Genomic DNA, 21,668 nt, shown 5'->3' with positions numbered 1-21,668 from the left:
GGTGAGAATTTCTGGAACGTTCTGTGGAAAAGCTCAGTTTTTAATAACCTTCTGAAAGCCATTAAGGAGGGGACTAGCCTGACATCCATGGGGAGACAGTTCTACAGCACCATACTGCCACTGAGAAGGAGCACCTTCTTGGCGCCCCATCCTCCTAGAAATGTGGGATCACAAGGAGTTTCTGCCTCAATGTTCTAGCTGATTGCGCCAATTTAGGCTGGAGAAGATGGTCCTGCAGAGATCCAGGATCTTGACATCACAGTGGCTTCTACCAGAGGGTTCTAGTAATGGCTCTGTTTTTCCCCTTGCATTGCTCTTAATTGTCTGAGCAAAATTGATTACAGGGAGTCCTCACTTAATGACCCTAATTGGAACCAGAATTTCCATCACTAAGTGAAGCAGTCATTAAGTGAAACATCACATGACCGCACTGCTTAGTGATGGCAGTTTCAGTAGTTCTGGTTGTTAGGCCAGAACCTCACATTTCTCCTGCCCTGTTGCACTCACCTCTGCTTCAGCTCCCCCCACCCATCTCACCCCCCATCTCTGCCCTTTTGGCTACCCTGCACTCCATCACCCCTGCTGCCCCAGCTGACCTTCACTGTCTTCTTCCTCCTGTGAAGGTCCACTGGGGGCAGCAGAGCTGGCGGAGGGTAGGGGCGGTGGGGTACAGGGCAGCCAAAAGGACAGTGAAGGGGGAGATAGGTGGGTGGGGGGAATTGAAGCGGTCCTGCAGTTGTAAGTGCAAGCAGGCTGCCAGGTGCCCAAATTTTGATCACATAACTGTGGGAGTGCTGCAACAGCCATAACATTGAGGACTGTCCTAAATACCATTCGCTCATCACTGTCATAACTTTGAACAATCACTGAATGAATGGTTGTCAAGTGAGGACCACCTGTATCTGCTAGAATCTTAGTTTGGAATAAAATTTCCAGTATCTGTCAAATCATGTGATCAAAGCCGGGTGAATATGAGTAATTAAACCTTGCCTCTTTTGGATTGGAAGATAGCCCTCAAAAAACTGAACCATCTCAAATAAATTAACTGGTTTAAAAGTAAACACAGATGGTATTTGTTAGAGTAGTGTCTTTATGTAAATATATTATCCCTTTCTCACGAATTTCACTTGCTGCAAAAAGGAGATATTGGACCATTCGAGGATAAAACTATACCATTGTTCTGGTGATGCAATATTGTGGCATTTCCATGGATGTAAGTAGATTTCAAATGAAAGGAACCAAAATCCTCATCTTATTCATTGAAGCCTAGCCAAGAAGTTCATGTTTTGGGAATGTTTATTTAGGAATGAAAAGAATAGAAAAAAGCACCCTTTCGTTTTTATTGTATTTTTTTAAACAAGTCACATCTCAATGTGGAAATAGGCTACATTCATACTTAGGAAAAACCATGTAACATGTTAGCTCTTACAGTGGGGGAGTATAAAAGTCCTAATGTGCTTCTTCCCAAATTTAACTCAAGGACTCTTGCCCTTAATTTAAAATTAAAAGCATCAGTCTCACAAAATCCAATAGTAGATTTCCCGTGTCCCATTCATTTAGAGTTTAATTTGATTCACGCTTTTAACTCTTTGGAAAATTTGTCTTTCTCAGATAGAGGATAGGGCTGGAGCTAAAATTTCTGTTTTGTTTCATGGAAGGGGCTGAGATTCATGATATCTGTTTCCCCCAACTTCAGAAGTGGGAACTTATGCCCTTGTGGAAGAATTTACCTCTGGCCTTGAGAAGGAGGTGGGAGAGGGGAAATGGTCCCTCAGCCCTGTAAAGGTAGGAAGAGTGAGAAAGAGACTCAGAACAACTGCACCTTGACTGTCTTGTCCTTAAAAAGGGGGCAGATAAGGTTTTAGACAAGTTTTCAAGTGGAGTCCTTGATGCTCTCTGAGCTTGGTGGTTTGCTTGCAGATGTTTCATTACCCAACTAGGTAACATCATCAGTGAAAACATCGAAGTTTTCACTAATGTACCCTACAAAAATACAGCATTCCTGAAATCCCCGTGGTTTCTGTTTTTTGTTCTGGCCTGTCTTGAAGGGGTGACAGTCCTCCAGATCAGGCTGAACTACAGCGGCCCCACCATTGGCTATACTGTTCTCACAGTAGTTCAACATCTGGAGTGCCACAACAGTGCAAGAAAAACAAGTAATTGAGATGAGGAGGTGGAGGGGGAGAAAGAAGACTGGAATTATATTCCACCTTTCAAGGCCGTATACATTGGTCTGCCTCCTCTAGTTTTTACCCACAACAACATCTCTGTTAGGTAGATTGGGCTGGGAGAGAATTCCTGATCCAGATCATCCGGTGAGCTTGTGTGCCTGAAGGTGGACAAGAACCTGGGTCTCCAACATCTTCACCACTACACCACACTGGCTCTCCTTTGTATCAGTGGAGGTTTTTATGAGAAAAGTTGAGTCTAATCTATCATGGCTCCAAACCTTACCTTGGAAGTATTTTAATTATTTACCAAATCCGGTTAAAGCAAAACACAGCTTGGTCCTTTGGATATTGCCCTTTGTATGTTGTTGTTTTGCTCAGGTTATACGAAGATGTTCTTCCTCCTTCTTTGCTCTTAGATCATAATTTCTCTATCTCTGTGTGCAAATGCTTAACAGTTGAATTGTTGCCATTTCCACAAATCAGGTTCAGAACCTTTGGGGGCTTTGTTCTCATTGTGGTTCTGACAATGACTCATTTTTACATCCTACGGCAAAATCATTTAGTGTTCACAATACCTCAGTTTCTTTCTGCTGTTTCATCAACATTTATTGGAATGTCTGTTCCTATTTGTATTTTCACTTCAGGCATTATGACTGATAGGGCCTAATATCTGATAGTTTGTTATTAGCTTTTCTTTAATGGAAGCATTTTCATGTGGCCTCAGCAGGTGACAGTGCCAATCTTGTGTGGGCTTGGAAGCTAATTAGTGCTTGGATGGGAGACCACAAAGCAATCCCAGGGCAGTTAGTTAGTCTGGGAAGTTGTGATTTCCATACTGTTACTGAGAATACTGTATAAAGCCCCTAAGGGTTGAGTGCCACTCAAAAGTGACTTTAACTTTTTATTTTATGCAGTTCTTCAATATGTTCTTAGTGCAATTCCAACAAATTATACAAGCAATTAACGTGTAAATGGAAAAATGCTATTATTGTGTTTATGAAGCATTATTATTGATAATTGGCCATTTCCAATTTATATATATCCACTGTCCTCTTTATTATGTGTGCATGCCTTTGAGTTAGTCTTGATTCCTGGAAACTGCCTGGACTAGTCCCTGCAGGGTTTTTTTGGCAAGATTTCAGAAGTGGTTTGCCATTGCCTCCTTCCTTGGGCTGAGAGAGACTGACTAGCCCAAGGTCACCCAGCTGGCTTTGTGCCTAAGGCGGGACTAGAACTCACGGTCTCCCAGTTTCTAGCCTGATGCCTGCACCAAACTGGCTCTCTTCTTTATTTTGAGTAATGTATTATCTAAAGCAATGTTTCCTAATCTTGCAATTTCTAGGTGTGTGGCCTTCAAATCCCAGAATTCCACAACCATTGATTGATGAGATTTCTGGGAGTTGAAGTCCACACACCTAGCAGTTGGGAAACACTGATCTGAAGCATTGCATTATAACTAAAGCATTGGAGGAAAATTCTTCTCTGCAAAAATCCAACTTCCTTATCAATAGTATCACGAAGCACAACTTTCCCCAGGGGTGGCTCTTCCAGATATGTTAGATCTTTTCCCATAATCCCAAGCTGGTAGGGGATTGTAGGAATTGAGGTCCAGCACATCTGAAGAGCAACTACGTAGGAAAGACTGACAGGCCCTTGTGGAAATAAATCTCCTCACACCTTTCCCTCTATCTTGTTTGGTAGCTGATAGAAGGGAGCAGGCTGTGTTATAGGACCTCAGACTATTAGCTTTATTCCAACACAGCCTGGCCTCAGTCAGCATCCCAAATTCAATATAAATAACTCCTGATTTTTCTTGTTGTTGTTTAGTCGTTAAGTCGTGTCTGACTCTTCGTGACCCCATGAACCGTATTGCGCCAGGCCTTCCTGTCCTTCACTGCCTCCCTGAGTTTGCTCAGTTTCATGCTCATTGCTTCAGTGATGCTATCTAACCATCTCATCCTCTGCTGTCCTCTTCTCCTTTTGCCTTCAATCTTTCCCAGCATCAGGGTCTTCTCCAAAGAGATCTCTCTTCGCATTAGGTGACCAAAGTATCTGAGCTTGAGCTTCATTATCGATCCTTCCAATGAGCAATCAGGGTTGATTTCCTTTAAGATTGACTGGTTTGACCTCCTAGCAGTCCAGGGGACTCTCAAGAGTCTTCTCCAGCACCACAGTTCAAAGGCATCAATTCTTCGGCGCTCAGCCTTTTTTATGGTCCAGCTCTCACAGCCATACATTACCTATCCCTTTTTTCGCCACTTGATGGTGCAGTTTCTGTCTTCCTGAATCCAAAATGAGCTATGCCTTTAGCTGCCATCAGTAAGTGCTTATTCTTTTTTAATGGGGTGTTTCTGTTTGTACTAAAAGAAAACCAGTAGGTTAATTAAAATTTGATGGTCAGTGCAGACTCAAATTCCAGAATGCTACTTTAGGTGGGCCAGAATCATAGAAGTACAATGTTCAAAAGGGTTCAGAGATCACCACTCCATGTGGGGGGCGGGGGCGGGTATAGAAAGGAGAAAGCTCATAACTCAGTGCTGGAACAAGTTTGTCCACAGAAGGTTGTAGGTTCAAACTGTGGCATCTCTATGTTAAGTAAAATCTCCTTTGTATCAAATTTGACTCTTGGTGACTTAATAGGGATACTCATCCTTGGTACCAATGCGGAAATGCTTTATCATTGCAACTTTTGGGATGGTTTTTCAACTCGTCAGTCTAGCCTTCGACTGTTCCTGGTGGTCTCTTATCCAAGAACTAATTGAGTTTGACTCCGTTGAGCTTTTTCAGCTCAACCAAGGTCGGTTAAATTTACTGCCTTGCTGTTCCAAGCAAGTATCCCCCGAGCAGTTTAGCAAATGTTTTTAAGACTAGCGCTTCAGCAATTCAAACCAGGGAGAAGAAAGCACCAATAAGTAAAGAGATAATAAAGCAACATAAAGCACTTCCTAAAAACAGCTGAAACAGCAGATAGATGATGAATTAAAAGGATTTCTTGCATGATGATTCACATTGATAGGCCTCTGTCTCCTTGCTTGGGCCAAATTAATGGAGATAATTCTTTGTGGCGATGGTGATCTATGACAGAAAGTCAAAATGACAGGTTTCACTGAAAGTGAGGGTGTATTTATGCAAGCCTTTGCTGCCACAAGCTTCATTTCTGGTCCTGCCGTTATCCTAGGAAATGGGGAAGATGATGGATATGTTTCCCTGTTTCCAGATCCTCATCTGGATCTGAGGATTTCGTTTTCAGTGGCCATCATTTATTTATTGATTTGCCATAGTTGCAAGATGCCCTAAACTGGTGTTTCTCAAGCTTGACACCTTTAAGATGTCAAGAACTCAATTCCCAGAATTCCCCAGAAAATAAACCAGTTGTTTAATGGTGATGAAATAATATTATGAAAGATATTATGTCATTAGTGGAACCCAACTTCCTTCTTAGGATTCAACCTCGTTTTCATGTTTTCTGAGAATTCTGGGAGTTGAAGTCCACACATCTTAAAGTTGTCAAGATTGAGAAACACTGCTCTAAACAATTGCAGCCCTGGTCAGCAAACAACAAAGTGGAGTGATACAGTAATCCACAGGATAAAAACAATAATATGATATTTATGGAAAAGGAGCGCTAGTAATTAGTCAGTTTGACCCCAAGGCACACTGGAGTAATATGGTATAACTGTATTGTGAAATGCATGGAGGAAAGGGCTAACCATACTTCTGGAGGAAGTGTCTTCCAAAGTGGGGGGCCATGATAGGGAAGGTCTGCCTAGCCCCCATGTACTTCTGGTGGGGGGGAATTCTCGGCATGGCCTCCCTAGGTGGATGAGCAGATTGAGTTCTGCGTGGTGGTGCCCGAGGCAATTTGTGGCTATGCCATAAAGAGCCCACACTTAGTAGAAAGCCTACTAAGAACTGGTATTACTTTGCCATGGCAAGGTTGTCCTGCTGGCAGTCTGGCTGCTGCATTCTGGACTGCTGCAGCTTCTGAGTCATCTCTAAAGGTAGCCCACTTCAAGCACGTTGCAGTAGTCCACCTCAGTGGCGATCCAAGGCATGAGTCACTGTCACCAGGAGTTAGTTTATGCAGTTTGAAAGGAATGAAATAATAAAGCTGATGAAGTCAGCAGAGTACTCAAGTACTTAGTCTTAACCTGGTGGCAAAACTGCCCTTCTTTTTCAACTTTGAATCTGCTGCCTTCTGCAATAATGCGCGGGTGTGGAGTGAAATAATAAAGGACCGACTTCACCTACTCCCATTAGTTCCAAGGCTCCCCATGGGTACAAGTTTGACCTTGTTAATTCTGAAACTGTCTGTCTGTGACAGTCCGTGGGAGTTGAATAATGTATTAAAAGAGTATACTTTATCCAGTCTCATTAGTTTCAAAGCTCCTTGGGAGCCTTTAATGAAGGATAAAAGAAGAAGCTTTAAAACCACCTTGGTCTAGAGCAGTGTTTTTCAACCTTGGCAACTTGAAGATGTGTGGACTTCAACTCCCAGAATTCCCCAGCCAGCTATGATGGCTGGGGAATTCTGGGAATTGAAGTCCACACATCTTCAAGTTGCCAAGGTTGAAAAACACTTTTCTAAAGGGTCTGGAAAGAAAGGGTTCTTCTCGCTTCCACCCTGCACTCATTTCAGGAACAGGGTCAATTCACACCTTGCACTTAGCTGTAGTGTTTAGTTTTGGCTTAGAATATTGTGTGAACCCAACCACTGTGGGCTTGTAAACCATGGTTTATGATATACTCTGTTGCATGAATCTAGCCAAAGGTGACTTATTTAACAGTTCACGGTGAAATTAATAATGATTTAGCATGGAATGTGATCTCATTCATGTGATTTAAGCAAACCATGGCTTAATCAGTTCCTTAAATCCAGTCACAATGTGGCCTGTTAACAAGCTGAACCAGAATGTGGTTTGGTTTGCACTTAGCGGTGTGAATCTAACCAGTTGTAATTTATAGGTAGTCCTCAGGTTACAATGGCAATTGGGACTAGGATTGCTGTCACTAAATGATGCGGTGGTAAAGCACAACATCACATGACTGCATTGCTCAGTGACGACAATCCCAGCAGTCCTGGTTGCCATCATAACTCTAAGACGCAGAAATAGTTAAGTGGGAAATGGCAGGAGTCCCAGATAAGGAGTGTGGGGGTGCTGTGGGGAGGGGGGCTGTGGGGGGCTGGGGGAGGCCCACCTCAGGCTGTATGTGAGTGTAGAGAGGCTGGGGGAAGGAGGTTGTGATGCTGCGTGAGCGCAGGGAGGCCGGGGAAAGGAGGCTGCAGCTTGGCGCAAGTGCAGGGAGGCCAGGGGGGATTTATTGGAGTCACTTGAGACCTTCCCTGCTGGCTTCCCCACTGACTTTGCTTGTGGGAAGCTGAAAAAGAAGATTGCAAATGGAGATCACATGACCATGGGTTGCTGCAACTGTCATAAGTGCAAGCCAGTTGCCAAGTGCATGAATTGCGATCACATGACCGTGGGGGTGGTACAACAGCTGGAGCTTCAAGGACTGGTCGTAAGTATCCCTCATTCAGTGCTGTCGCAACTTCAAATGGCCACTGAATGAGTAGTCAGTAAGCAAGGCCCACCTGTATTCAAAAAAACAAGCCATAGTTTATCATAAGATGGCCAGTACTGATGGCCCAACATGAGAAGGGACAGGATATCTGTTTGGAAGTACAGTATACCATGATTTGCAAATAAATTCTTTAAAAATCAGACAATGTGATTTTCTGGATTTTTTTTCTCATTTTGTCTCTCATAGTTGAGGTATACCTATGATGAAAATTACAGGCCTCTCTCATCTTTTTAAGTGGGAGAACTTGCACAATTGGTGGCTGACTAAATACTTTTTTGCCCCACTGTAGAAGACCTCAAGCTTCAATTTGTAATGCATCTATTTTAAGAAAGTTCTGCTGCAGATCCAAATGGATAATTGAACAAATGTTTCTCACTCAAGGCACAAATGACCAGGCTCAATTCATGCACTTGGCAACTGGCTTGCACTTATGACAGTTGCAGCAACCCATGGTCCTTCTTCATTTTTTGTGAAAGCTTAGGTCTCTAATGCTGGGAAAGGTGGAAGAAAAGAGAAAATGAGGATGCAGCAGGAAGGTGGATGGACTGACTTACAGTGGCAGTGGGTTGGAAAATCTGAAGGGTCAGGTTGAGGACAAATTGTCCAGGTGAACATCTGTCTGTGTGGTTGCTAAGAGTCAACACCACCTTGATGGCACATAATCTGTTGCAGAATCAAGCCAGTTGGAACCAGGGAATTCAGTTGACACGGGAGGTTTTTTGATGCTTTCTCCAAAGAACCAACCCACTATGGGATTCAACCTGCTTTTGGCTCCCTTACTGACTGGAGCTGGCTTACTGGAGCTGGTTCCCATATCCTAGTTTTCTGCAAGGACAGGGTCCCAGCTCCAGTTCAGGAGATGGCAAGCTCATGATTCCTTTTTGTGTCTGATCTGATGTTCAGCTTTTTGCGTGCTGCTGTTCCTTCCTCTCACCTTACCCTCCTGCCATCTTCTCCCCTTGGCCTGCCTTGTTCTAGCATTCCCTCCCAGGGTGGGTTCATTAGCCCTGTTCTTCTGACCTGGCTCAGCCATCATTTGTCATCCTTTTACAGCTGACAAGTAAGCCAAGAAACAAGCAGTTAAGACTGTGCAGTGCTGTGGATTTGATCTCCAAAAAAGGGGATTGGGAGTGCACCAGCACCTCTCTGAAGTACCTTAGAACATCTCCATCTTTTCACCCAGCAGCTGCATCTCAGGAAAAGATGCAGGATCTTTTGGGTGTTGCAGATCTGGTACCTTTATACTCCAAAACACTGCATGCCCAAAAGTGATATTTGCCAGCAAGGTGAGAAACAAGCACTTAGGACACAGCCAGGTCACCTCAGGCAGGAGGAACTGGGTGGGATAATGGAATGGATCACAACGGTCAGTGCCTGCCTCTGAAGTTGGAGCCTTATATGGCTGGAGATTGAACTCAGCTTTAAAAATGCATCTCCTCTACTTTGTGTCTGTAGAATTATCTTGGATCAAGACTTCCTGCTGGGCCCCCACCCTTTTATTCCTCTTTTTTATCTCTAGGTTACACTGAACATTGAGTGGGAGATGTTAGGGGCTTTTTAATGAAATATAAATGAGTTGTTGTGTGACTATATATATATCTGTCGTTATGGGTTTCGGGGTTTTGATACCTATTAGTACCATCAATTTATCAGAATGTGCAATCATTTCCCAACTGGGGAATTTGCAGGCTAAATGATGTTTATTGGACTGTTAATTCTCAGATGGAAGCAGCACAAAACATCCAGCGGTCAAGAATGCCTTTGAATGTGAATAGTTCCTCAATTAACCTCCATGCATTATTTCATCTTGATCCCAGTGAGTAAATCTGGAGGGTTTTTTCATTAGTTATAGCACAGTCCAGTGAGATAAATAAATCAAATGGTTCAGTAATGTGAACTAGGACAGGAGAGGAGTAGCTTTAACTGGGGAAGGGTGGAAAAAATGAGAAAATGACCCAGATAGCATCAGGGTATGAGACATTAAGAGGAACAAAAATGATCAGAGCTAAGCGTTCTGTATGGTGCATTAACGCTGGTGATAGAAGTGTACATTTTGAACCTTTGTATTAGAGTGGGTTATGTTTATAAATAACAATTAATAGCATGTTGGATAAATAGGGGAGTAGGAAAGTAATAAGGCTGAGGAGAACACATTGCCAAGGCAGGAAAAATGAAATCTTTATGTCCTCATTTAAAGACCTGCCCCCCAACTTATCTTCATTCTCTGGTATTTACAAGTGTTGCCCTTGAAATTATTACTGTTATGTCTTTCCTTTAACCCAGTGTTTCTCATCCTGGGCAACTTGAAGATGTGTGGATTTCAGGCTGGGGAATTCTGGAAATGGACTTCTGGACTTCTGGAAGTCCATGTATCTTCAAGTTGCCCAGGTTGAGAAACACGTTTTAACTTAAGGAATTGTAGGTAAAGTGCATAATTCTTGCAAGCAGCTTTACCGTTCAGGTATTCTACAAAGCTTCCACATCATTGCTTTATCATATGTCTGCCTTTTCTCCTTGGGCCTGATGGGGCAACTCCATGCCATAAAATTCCATAATTTCCCCCATAAATAACTGTAATGGGCTGTGAGAATAACCTTGGGAGACAGGAAAAAGAGCCGCAGCCTAGACAAGAGTCTGATAAGAGAAATCTGAGTCCAAAGCAGGAATGGGGATGGAGAAAGAGCCTCAGAAAGGCCCCTCCTTGGTTCTCGGGAAAGTAAAGGCAAGGGAGGAGGGAAGGGCTTTCAGACTTGCAAAGTTCTGTTACTCTAACCTTACAATAAAGGTAGTATTGGTACTTATGGTTTTGGTTTCCTGCCAGGACTACCTCGAAGAGCAGGTAAGACATAAGCTGGGGAAACTGAATCTCCTTCAACATGTTGGCTTTGTTGTACCTGTTCACTTCACTATGTCCCAGCAGGTGGCAGCACCTAGCTGACCTTGGCTGATCTTGAAAAAGCTAAGCAGGGTTGGTCCTGATTAGTAGTTGCATGGAACACCACTAGGAAATCCTAGGGATGTAGCTAAACTGGGTAATAAAAAAAAAAAAACCTTGAAGAAAACAGGGAATTGAACTTGAATTAAAGGAAACTTTCCTTTGACATCACTAGGCAGCTTTTTTTTTTTTTCAAATTTCCTTTGTCCCCTTAGTCTGTAAGTCAACCTTATTTCAGCTTTCCCCAGTTTGCTGTCCTTTGAATATTAAATTCTGAGTCTGACAGACTAAATCATAGGCACTATTTTTCTGATTAATTTACTGAAACCATTTGCTTCTGAACTTCCCACTGAATGAATGTTTAGGGCTGTGGACGGAGGTAAGCAGTAAGATGAAAAACCCAGCAAGAAATATAAATGTTGTCATGAATCAGTTGCTAAAAGACACTGATAATCCATTTGTTCAGAAGGTAAACAAGCAGAACGTGCAAAAATTTAAATTTCAGGTTGCTGATTATACTTCAAAAGCCCTCGGAAATGAAAAGGCCTTTTCATGTCAGTGCAAAGAAAGGTGTAAGGAAACCAGTTGCATTTCTGTGGAACAGTTTCAAAGTCCACATGTCTGGCATGTGTTGCTAAAGATGACCACAGACCCACACATTAGGGCCTCATCCAAGGACTTGAGAAGTTAATGTAATACTTGGGGAAGCAACATTCTTTTTCAAATGGAAGCTGTTTAAGGAAAGAGATTTCTAGGCGAGGACTCTAGCTTTGCAACAGTTTGCAGCTATGGACTCAAGGTAGCATAGGCAGTCATATAGATCAAAGGCAGGAAACTGAGTCATGGGTGGACCAGGTGTCAAGCATCATACAAGGCAACTGAGAGGGAAGAAACATGGTCACAGGCCAGATTGGGCAGAGAAGCTGAGGCCAGGAGATCTGCTCAAGCTGAGAAATCTGATATGTCTCCATTGGTTGTTGAAGTTCATTGAAGATACTCAAGGCAGTCTAGACCAGTCAGTAGAGCCTCAAGCAGGAGTGAGGAATTTCTGGCCTTCTAGATGTTGCTGAACTATAACTTTCAGCATCTTTCAGTATTTGCTGTGCTGTTTGGGACCACTGTGAGTTGTAGTTCAACCCATCCAGAAAACTGTAGATTCTTATCACTAGCCTAGCAGATACCCTTGATAACAGATGCTGCTTATTCTGCCTGCATAAGGAGGACTGATGATCTGGCTTGATGGGACTTTATAGAACTGCAATTCAGTGGGACCTGACAATAGGAAAAGTCATAGTGATAGGGTACTGTACATACTTTGCACCTCAGAAGGTTCTAGCCAAACAGTGAATAGGTTAACTTAAAAAAAAAAAAAAGATTCTGCTTCATGTTGGCATGGTATAATTGTGAACTTCTGGCATAGATAGGTAACTTCTTCTTGGGGCCTATCATCTGAGAATTATTAATGAAAGGTTAAGAAGAAGAATGAGACATACACAGAAGAAATAGCAAAACACAAACAACTGTGTTCCTTCCTTTTCTTTTTCCTTGGTATATAGGGCAGGAGACCCAAGATGTTAGTATTTGAGCTTGAGTATAAATTTTTGTCTAGCAAGCATCCAAGTTGTGATAGATGGGGAAAACAGGAGTTGCAATCCAAACACATTTGGAGAGCACCAGATTGGGAAACACTGCTCTGCTATCTAAAACAGTGTGCACATACTGTGCATATACATGCTAAAAATTAGAGGCCTATTTAGTCTCTGTTGAGATCATTATTAAATTAGCAACAGAGGCACTGTGGGTGGATTGTTGAGCCCGGAAGAATGCAGTGTAAGAGATAATTAGTTTATATCCTTCTTGTCTCAGTTGGGCTCCACCTGTTTATTAGCTCCTTTAAAAAAAAGTCTAAGATCCACAGCAATTAAGCCATTGCTTAGTATGTTCAAGGGTTTTCAGCTACCAGTTCATCCAATCACTCTCCCTGATGAGAATACTATATATGGTGACTGCTGTTATTTCTTGTTTTATCAATGTTCTGATGTATAGGTCAGTGAAGGTTAGTATTAGTTGCAGGTATGATTCATTGAGATTCCAGAGAGGAAGGTGACATTTGTTTGCCAAACAAACCTTATGATTCATGAAATGTGATCCATGTCAGTTTTGAAGGAGGGAAGCTCACTGGCCACCTGGCTGGTGGTGGAGCTGCAGCCCAAAGGATCATGGGAAAGTAGCCATGCATGAAGTGTCAGGAAGGAGGAGTCAGGAGTTTGTTCTGAAGACTGATGCCTATGACTTCACCTGGATACCAGTGAGTGACACTTTTTCCAAGTCTGAGAGTTGGGTATATTTTGGAGAAAGAGGCTTCTAGCCTTTCTCTTATTACCTTCTTGTTCCTTTGGCTGTGTTCACACATTAGGCTTTTCATAGTTCACTTTAAGCATTATGTAGCCACAGTTTCTGGGTTCACATGCTCCATTAAGCCAATTTTCTGTAATGAGCTAAAACAGAATGGAGAAACACTGGTGTAAAGCATGCAACCTTCTTGTCCCAAATTGACAGTAGCCATATAAATACAAAGCTTGGGTTGGAACCCCCAAAAGAACCATTAAATATTCCAAATGATGTAGCCATGCCACTAGAGAAATTCTTTCTTAGTGCTGTCTTCAGCCCATCAGTCCATCTTGTAGGGGGGGTTTCGAGAATTTTGAGTCCAAATGGGTTTGCACTTCCCCAATAAAATTAACTGACAGGAGGTTTGTGATAGACAAAGGAAAACTCTTCACTCAGCACATAATTATGGAATTTATGTTTGCACAATGTTCTGATAGCAGGTCTGCTCAAGATATTCTGATGCCTGAAGCAAATGATAAGATGATGTCCCCTCTCCATCCTACATGCAGAAATTGACAAGGCTGATGTCTTCCATTATACTTTTCTCAATCAAAAAAGATTCACAGTCCATTTAAGAAGAGATAGAGTCTTAGGAATTTTTCCAGAGAGATGGTTATGCAACTGGAAATGCTAGGTTAGAGAAGACTTTGTATCAATAGCAGTAGACCAGCCTTAAGGCTCAGGTGGACACTTTCCATCAAGTAACATGCTTAGGCACTAAAAAGATCTTCAGTGGTTTGCCATGTCTATGTTCACAAGACATGTTTACCCCTATTAGTTTATTCCTTGTTTTGTCCATTAACCCATTTCCTTTGCCCAACACACTGTACTATAAGCCAACTATATGGGTTGAATTGGTACCACGTGCTATGTAAAAATATGATTGGCAGCTTTGTGGCTCAGCAAGTTGTAGGGACTTAGCCCATTACTTTAAACTGAGACCAGAAATGGATATGCAAACAGTTTAAAAGCCATGAGTGCACCTTACTGTGCACAATCTGAGCATTTGTGCTATGTTTTACGTGACTTGCATGTTTCTAAGTTGTTTCTAAACTTAGATCCAGATAGAAAGAATTGCTGTAATCCTGTTTAGTAACTGAAACCAGCCCTGTTTAAGATAACTCATCTGAGAATTTGACCTTCCAAGAGGAACATTAGGTGAGCAGGCAGTAAGGTAGATTGCTATAGTACAGTGTTTTTCAACCTTGGCAACTTTAAGACATGTGGACTTTAACTCCCAGAATGCTGGCTGGGGAATTCTGGGAGTTGAAGTCCACACATATTAAAGTTGCCAAGGTTGAGGAACATTGCTATAGTACATAAGGTACTGAGCCTGTGTGTTTTAGTTGGGATGCTGTAGCTAACTGAGAAAGCACTGGAGATAGCTCTAGCATCCTGGCTAGGAAGTGGCTTGTTTGTGTGATGCTGTCATGGGCTCTGCCGAGAAAAGGAATTGCTCAATGGGAAAGGAAGCTAACTCTGGACTTTTGTACCGTTTACATGCCTTTTCCATGAAAAACAATACCAGATTATATGTTGCAATGGAGAAAGGGGTTATTTGGAGGAAAGGTGAAAAGTCAGCTTAAAAGACATGTGTTTGAATTTTTAAATAATATGTTCTCCTTTCTTGGGGAAAGATAAATCTTATGATTTGCTTCAGTTCTGTGGACAAAGCACAGCTTCTGGTTGGTGCTCTTCCAACTCAGACAACCCTTTATTATTTTTGTTGAGTTAGAAAATGCTGACTCAGATTTGATTTTATAAGGGTTGACATTTAAAAGAGTGGGGGCTAATTATAGTTTCAACCATAGTTCCACAGGAGAGGGCATTCATATTTTTGTTAAATATTTCTAGAGCAATATGATGAGTCATTAAATACAACTTCTGCACTAAATACCCTGATTGCCTAATGATTAGGTGTTGGTAACCGAAATAACACACACACACACACACACACACACACACCATTCTTTCTCTCGCAAAATCTTTCTTGCATAAAACCAAGGAAGTGTTGTTCTGAGTAATACATTAGCTGAGGTTGCCCAAGAATTGTAAAATGCCCTTTGATTGCACAACATGAAAAAATGCAGTCTGCATTTTGAAGAACCTGGAAAATGTGTGTTATGCATATAACAGGAATGTTGCTTCTGTATGTACATTAGCAAAAATAGCAGAAAAGGAGGATAATATTTTTGAAGGTTGGGAATAAAATCTAATGGGTGCTGAAAATAACAGTCAAAAATATTTCATGAGAAACCTGGTGGACAGCTGATGTAGTGCAATGGACAAAGATATCAGAGAGGCTTAAAATTCAAAACTAAGTTAGTTAGCTTCCCTTCAGATTATTGTGGATTTTTAACCCATCCTCCCTTGTGGGGTTGGTATGAAGATAAAATGGGAATGGGTTTTCAAAAAGGAGAAATGGATACTGATGGCTCTCTTCCAAGTAATAGCTTAGAAGAGTGTAACCTCTTGGGAACAGATCTTGTGATTATCCCACCATTTCACGTACCTCTACTGTTCAAATGCAAAAATGTGGCTAAAATTTCTCCTTCCTACTTGAAAAAATAGTTTAAGCAACCAAGAGGTTTACATGCACAGTAACACAGAGTAACATTCTGTAAATGATTTTTAGTGTAAAATATAATAGTGATATTGATTGAATACAGCACTATCCTTGGCCCTTATTTAAATGTTGCCACTTTAAAATTAAGAAAGAAATATAATGTTGGAAACAAATTGGAAGGAAAAGTCTTCTTTCTTTTTCTTTTTCTCCAAACCAGATCAGGAAAGATGGGGGCTCCAATAGTAGTTCTCCTATTAATCTTAGTTGATATAAGAGAGATCTCTGGGGCTGGGAAAGAAATGGGAGTATCTCAAACCATAATTAATGATGAGCAAATGGGTATTTCAGAGTCAATCATATCTAGGAAAAGAATGTTTAGCCCATCTGTGCTGCATTCTAGGAAAAAGAGGTTCAAACAACTCTAAGGGGTCCTGCTTCAATTGATTTACTAATAAATGAGCGTTAGAGTTTTGGCTTATTCAGTTTCCAAAATTCTGTATATTAACCCCTTCTTGACAATAAGCTGAGCTAATGAGACTCACTGTAAACCTTCTCTGCTGTTCGGTGTCTGATGGTTCAGAAAGACAGAGAGAGAGATTTTAAATCTATACTCATCTGTGAGTTACAAGCTCATTAACTCTATTTCCTGGAGAGAGGTTGAAGATAATTTCCATAGAGACCCACTTTGTCCTCCTTTGATTAACCAACAGAGTTGGGAGCAGAATACAGGTAGTTCCCAGTTTAAGAATGAGTTCTGTTCCCAAGGTCTGACCTTAAGTCAAATTTGTATGTAAGCAGGACAGTGTTATTGTATAATACTGTATAAGTAGTATTGTATAATGAACTTGAACCATTGTGTATTTAACTTGAATCGTTGTGTATTTAACTCAAATTTTGCTACAGTAGGCCCCGTTCTTAACTATGGGTCATCTGTAACCCGGGCGTTCTTAACTCAGGACTACCTGTATCTTGGTGCAGGTAGGCATTTCACATCAATTGGAAACACTCGGTTGTTAAGCCTAATAGATTGCAGGTTGATCTTCCCCAGGCGTACAGCAGGCAAACTTATAAGAAAATAAGAGAAGGCTTTTCAAGTCTCATATTCTGTTCTCACAAGAAAAAACAGATGTCTTCTAGGAAACCCACAGGCTGGAAACTCTCACTTGAGTTCCATAGCTACTAAAATCTAAAGGCTAGTAGCCATTGATAACCTAATCCTTCATGAATGGTCTAATCCTTTTCTAAAAGTAAAGTCCTTCACGTGAGGCTCAACTCCTGGAGATTACATGCAGATATCCAAATTTACTTGGTAGCAGTATGGAAGTGGTTGTTGTGGCCATCTTATGGGATACACTTTCAATTTTCCACTCTAGCTCATAGCTTTTCTCTGGTGGTCTCCCATCCAAGTACTAAACAGGTCTGACTCTCCTTAATTTCCAAGCCCCAACAAGACTGGTTGGTGATATTCACTAGATCTTGTAGTGGTGAGTTCCACAATTGAACTGTGCTATCTTAAGTGGTGGCAGCACTCTGTGTGTGAGTGCTGATGTTATTGGTATGGAAAGTCAAATTGCTGTATTGACACTTAACTAGAAAAAGATATTTGAATTCCATGAAATGTTTAGCCATAGTAGACCATGATTGCAGTTGTGATCTTGGCACAGCGATACTTTGATGCACAAAAGGTATATTGATTTAATTATATTTATTTAGGGCTACTTACTTTATTTTTAATGCAGCAAGCCTTCACATAATGTCTTGATGTATTAAATGACTATAAATACAATTTAAAACATGTATATGTTTTTTAAATTGTAAACAGCCATTTAATACAAGAATTTTGTAGAGTAAGTAAGTAGAGTACAAGCAAATGACTTTTGAAACAGAGAATCTGTCAAAGCAGGTTTGAAATTCATGAGGGAGAGAACATGATAATTTCCCTCAAACCATCACTGAAAGAGCCCTATTTGTGATCCCCATCAATTATGGTTAGATCTGGCCTCTAAAAGAAGCTGCTCAGTCCCCTGTTTTCTATCAATGCAGCATTTAGGGAAGTAGCTTTTATATATTTAAACTAATATATTGTCTCTGATTTTTTCTTGCATACGCTTACTATGTTTTGGTCTCTCTGGTTCTCTCTAACTTCTTTAGACCCTAGTTGTCTGAAAGAGCAAGTACAATTTTTTTAAATTAAGTAAACGTTTATTTTGCAGATGACCTGGAAGAAATTAACACAGTGGAAAAAGTGATGTTGGAATATGCTGCAATGAGCAGAGAATTGAGTCATTATGTGCAAGCCGTTGAAGATACAGTAAATCAGGTAAATGTAGCTGATCTTTACTCTAGCTTCTATAGCTTCCCCATGTCATGAAACCAAACCAGAGTTTGAAACACTCTAATGATTAACTAATTGGATGAGATCACTTTTCTTTTCTCAACATGTGACAGATAGTGAATTAGGAACTGAGTCACAGACATAAGAACTGTATTCATATGTACCTTTTCTGTCTTAGAACAGTGGCCAGTGTCTGTCCTACTCATGTGAGAATCATTTATTTTCCTAATGGCCCTTTGGGTGTTTTGTTGTGCACTGTTTAATTTTATAGCTGGTATCTGTAGTGGCTAAGGAAGATGGAACAACTCTTCTTCTTTTTCTTTCTCTGTAACTTGGAATAAAACTAGTGGCTCCCTTGGAAGTATATCTGAGACACTTTAAGTCAGGGGTTTTCAACATTTTTCAAGTTACAGAACCCATTAGTTTTTTTTTTTTTAAGTCTTCAAACTCCAGATCAAGAGCTAAAGTTGTAGTGGTGAAAAATTAGCTGCCTTTGAATGAAGGTGGGGGGGGGGGTTGCCCCTAGACTGTCACAGAAGCCCATCAGGTTCTCTAACCTTAGCCTTAATCGTAAGGTTCCTTGGAACACAGTTTGAAAAACATGCTTTAAGTTATCAGAAATGTTATATAAGCCCAGCGTTTGTTCTGTGCCAACCTCTAACAAGTGACATACTTTTGCAAGCTTGTACAAAATTCTGGGAGGAAACTGTTTGAAATATTTCAGTGGAATTATGAAGTACTCTGAATTGTGCAAAACAAAATCCCTGGGGGTGGGGGGAAGGAGAGATTAGAGGGGCTATATAGCTATATGTGGAAGATGATTAATTAAAAAGAAGAAGAAAAAAACTTCTGTGATAGAATAGAGCAGAAGGACAGTGACCACACTAAGAAACTTTGAGACACAAACAGTACCATGTCATTAATATCTACTCCATCCAGTCCCAACCTAGGGCCATGCTACTGTGCAGGGACTACAACTCCCAGAATTCCTCAGACAGTAACCTAAGGAATTCTGGGAGCTGTAGTCTCAACACATCTATAGGTAACTAGGTTGGGGATGTCTCATCTATCTAATGAGATGCTGTTATGTAGAAATGAAGGTCAGAGTTTGCGGGAGGAGTATTAACAAAGAAAGACTTTTCTGATGATTTATAGCACCGAATCTCTTAGGGGCCTTGGTTTGGCCAAGATGATTGGGTAACCTGAAATGTTAGCAACCAGGTGGTGTTGCAAAAACTGTAGGATTGGTTGAACTCAGAGGTGGCTTGGATAGATCTGAAAGTGGTGGGAGGCATGGAGGCAGGATTGACATAGTGAAAAGAAGCTGTAGCATGAAACATGCCAAAGCTGTGTCTGCAGACATGCTTCAAGCTTCACTGGCAGGCTGGGTTAGACCTTTCTTCCAGAGATTCCTTATCCCTCAAGAGTCTTAAGGGGTCTAAGAGATGGATAAGTTGCTTAGCCTCTGTTCCATCACTTAAGCATTGACTGAGGAAGGAGGATGAAATTCTGGTTATAGTTATGGTTTCCACAGATTGAGAAGGCTTGGGTGTTCTGTCTATTTTGGAAGCAAGGCCTTTGTCCTACACCTTAAGGGGGAAACAAAGGATAAGGGCCCATGGAGATGTAGAAAGGCAGAACTGGCATTCCTGCTCTTTCAAAGCAAGGGTGTTGGCAGAAAGTGCTCTTTCTACCTTGTTATTAATAAAAATCATAGGCAGAACACTTCAGATTGAGCAGGTTGATGTATTTTACATGTATGGTGACACCCAGGCTGTTTTGATGAAGAGCTGACCTCTGATGACCCTGTCAGCATGATTGCTTTACAGGAATCACTTTTAGTGGCATTCATTATAAGCCGCCACAGTAGCTGTTTTTGGCAGATTGGTGGGTGTTGAGTAAGTAATCATGAGATCACTTGCTAGTTCCCAGAGCTGAGTATTCTTTTTTTTTTTCTCTCTCTACCTCAAATAATCCTTCACCCTTGGTACTTATAAAACAATAAAAGGGCCTGCTGAAAATGAAAGATTGCTATCAAAATGTATAGGTGCGTAGCTGAGAAAGCCAAGTATTTGTTGACTTAAGCTGCTGTTAGAGCAAAAGGACAGGTGAACCACACCAACATCCTCTTTTGATTGACTCAGCAGCCCATTGAATAAGAAGCAAGCAATTGAGTTGCTGTAATATTTCCAACAATTGGCTTGGGAAACCCTTTGTTTGAGCTGAAGTGGAAACTCCCTTCTGTGCTTCTTTTAGCTTACCTGGAAGGTAACCCAGCTTCTGTTACTTTCCTTTTTCAGTGGGCTTAGATTATTTTTATTTCTCCGTCCCTCTTTCTTCAAATTGATCAACATTAAATTATCAAATTTAAGTGATTGGACTTAAGGGTATCTTTATTTAGTTTATTTTTTAAAAAGGAGGAAAGTTTAGATCTGCTTAAAACATTACAAAGTTCAAACAAGCCAAGATAGCTTTGCAAGTGGACTGTAATCCAGACTTCCAGAACAGGGAGCCATACAGAGGTACAGATGTATGTGCAAGGACTGCAGCTATCTGAATTTTCAATATATTGTGAGGGCACCAGATTGGGGAAGACTGAGAAATACATGGACATGCAGAGAGATCTCTTGCTATTCAAATAGCCAATAGCAAACGTTATTTTCTTTGGTCATGAGGCAGCGTAAGCCATGGACAGAGAATACAGTACTTCAAACATACAGAGTTTTTATGCGGCTATTAGCTGATCATAGATGGCTGAGATCTGCATTAAAAAATCAAATACTTGAAGGAATCTGGTGGTAGCACCTTTTCAAACTAACAGATTTTGTTAAGGAAAATATATTTTCTCTGACAATCACCAGTTGGGTTATACTATAGGTTATAGTGTTGACTGCCCTCAACACAGTGTATTTGGAGGTGTATATTATGGAAATACACAGAATACACAGAAGTTCATTTCAGCTGTCATGTTATCAACACTGGTATATATATCACAGTGATTTTGCCTAATTTGAAAGAATAACTGTGTGCAGTATTGTCACCTCCTATGAGTGCTAAATTCCATGCTTTTACTATTTATTTTTTACCACCCTTGAAATAAATTGTTTGTCCTTACAGCAACTTGTAGTGAAACATCCTAAAACTGCAGTAAAATTTCTAAACTAAATAAAAGGAGTCAAGAACTTTTCATAATATACTGTAATAGATGGGGTGCAAAGAGAATTTAGGATGTATTATTCTACAGGCAAGAGCAAATGCTTGACCGAGAAACAAGATTTGTATACAGGTGGTGATTAGTGTGAGTTTGAATAATGTGATATTCAATTTAGTGCAAATTGTAAATTGATACTAAGTTGTGTTTAATGCGACCCAAAATTCAGTTAATGAGAGGCTAGTGCATGCGCAGTTGCGGTTGGGGTTTTAGAGCTGCTAATCTTCATGTGTACAAAATGGAGAAAAGGAAGGTTCTGTCAGAGGAAAACTACAAGTTTAAAAAAGAAAAGGCTTATTCTTACATTAGAGTAAAAATTTGATGTAATTGAATGACATTAATGTGGTCATAGCAACACTAAAATAGGATGAGATGTTGGAACGCCTGAATCTATGGAAGAATTTTTTTGTGTTTATTTTGCTTTCTATAACTACTCTGTGATTTTGTTAATCATAAATTTAAATTAGAAGCATATT

At 40.8% G+C, this 21,668-nt stretch overlaps 1 protein-coding gene across 1 annotated transcript in view; it reads left to right on the top strand.

Moving 5' to 3' along the window:
• The window catches only part of NSMCE2 (NSE2 SUMO ligase component of SMC5/6 complex), a 235,272-nt gene that overhangs the window by 18,571 nt on the left and 195,033 nt on the right, over positions 1–21,668 (top strand). Inside the window, exon 3 of the mRNA XM_088148972.1 lies at positions 17,860–17,966. Coding sequence (XP_088005098.1) covers positions 17,860–17,966 — 107 coding nt within the window. The remainder of the gene's footprint in view (positions 1–17,859; positions 17,967–21,668) is intronic.

The sequence above is a fragment of the Python bivittatus genome, unplaced genomic scaffold (assembly GCF_059951505.1).
Source record: "Python bivittatus isolate LINGU-HERP-01145 unplaced genomic scaffold, Pbiv_v1 ctg000590_np1212, whole genome shotgun sequence".
Classification (NCBI taxonomy): domain Eukaryota; kingdom Metazoa; phylum Chordata; class Lepidosauria; order Squamata; family Pythonidae; genus Python; species Python bivittatus.
The sequence above is the reverse complement of the archived record's forward strand: the minus strand, read 5'-3'. Positions and strand labels throughout refer to the sequence as shown.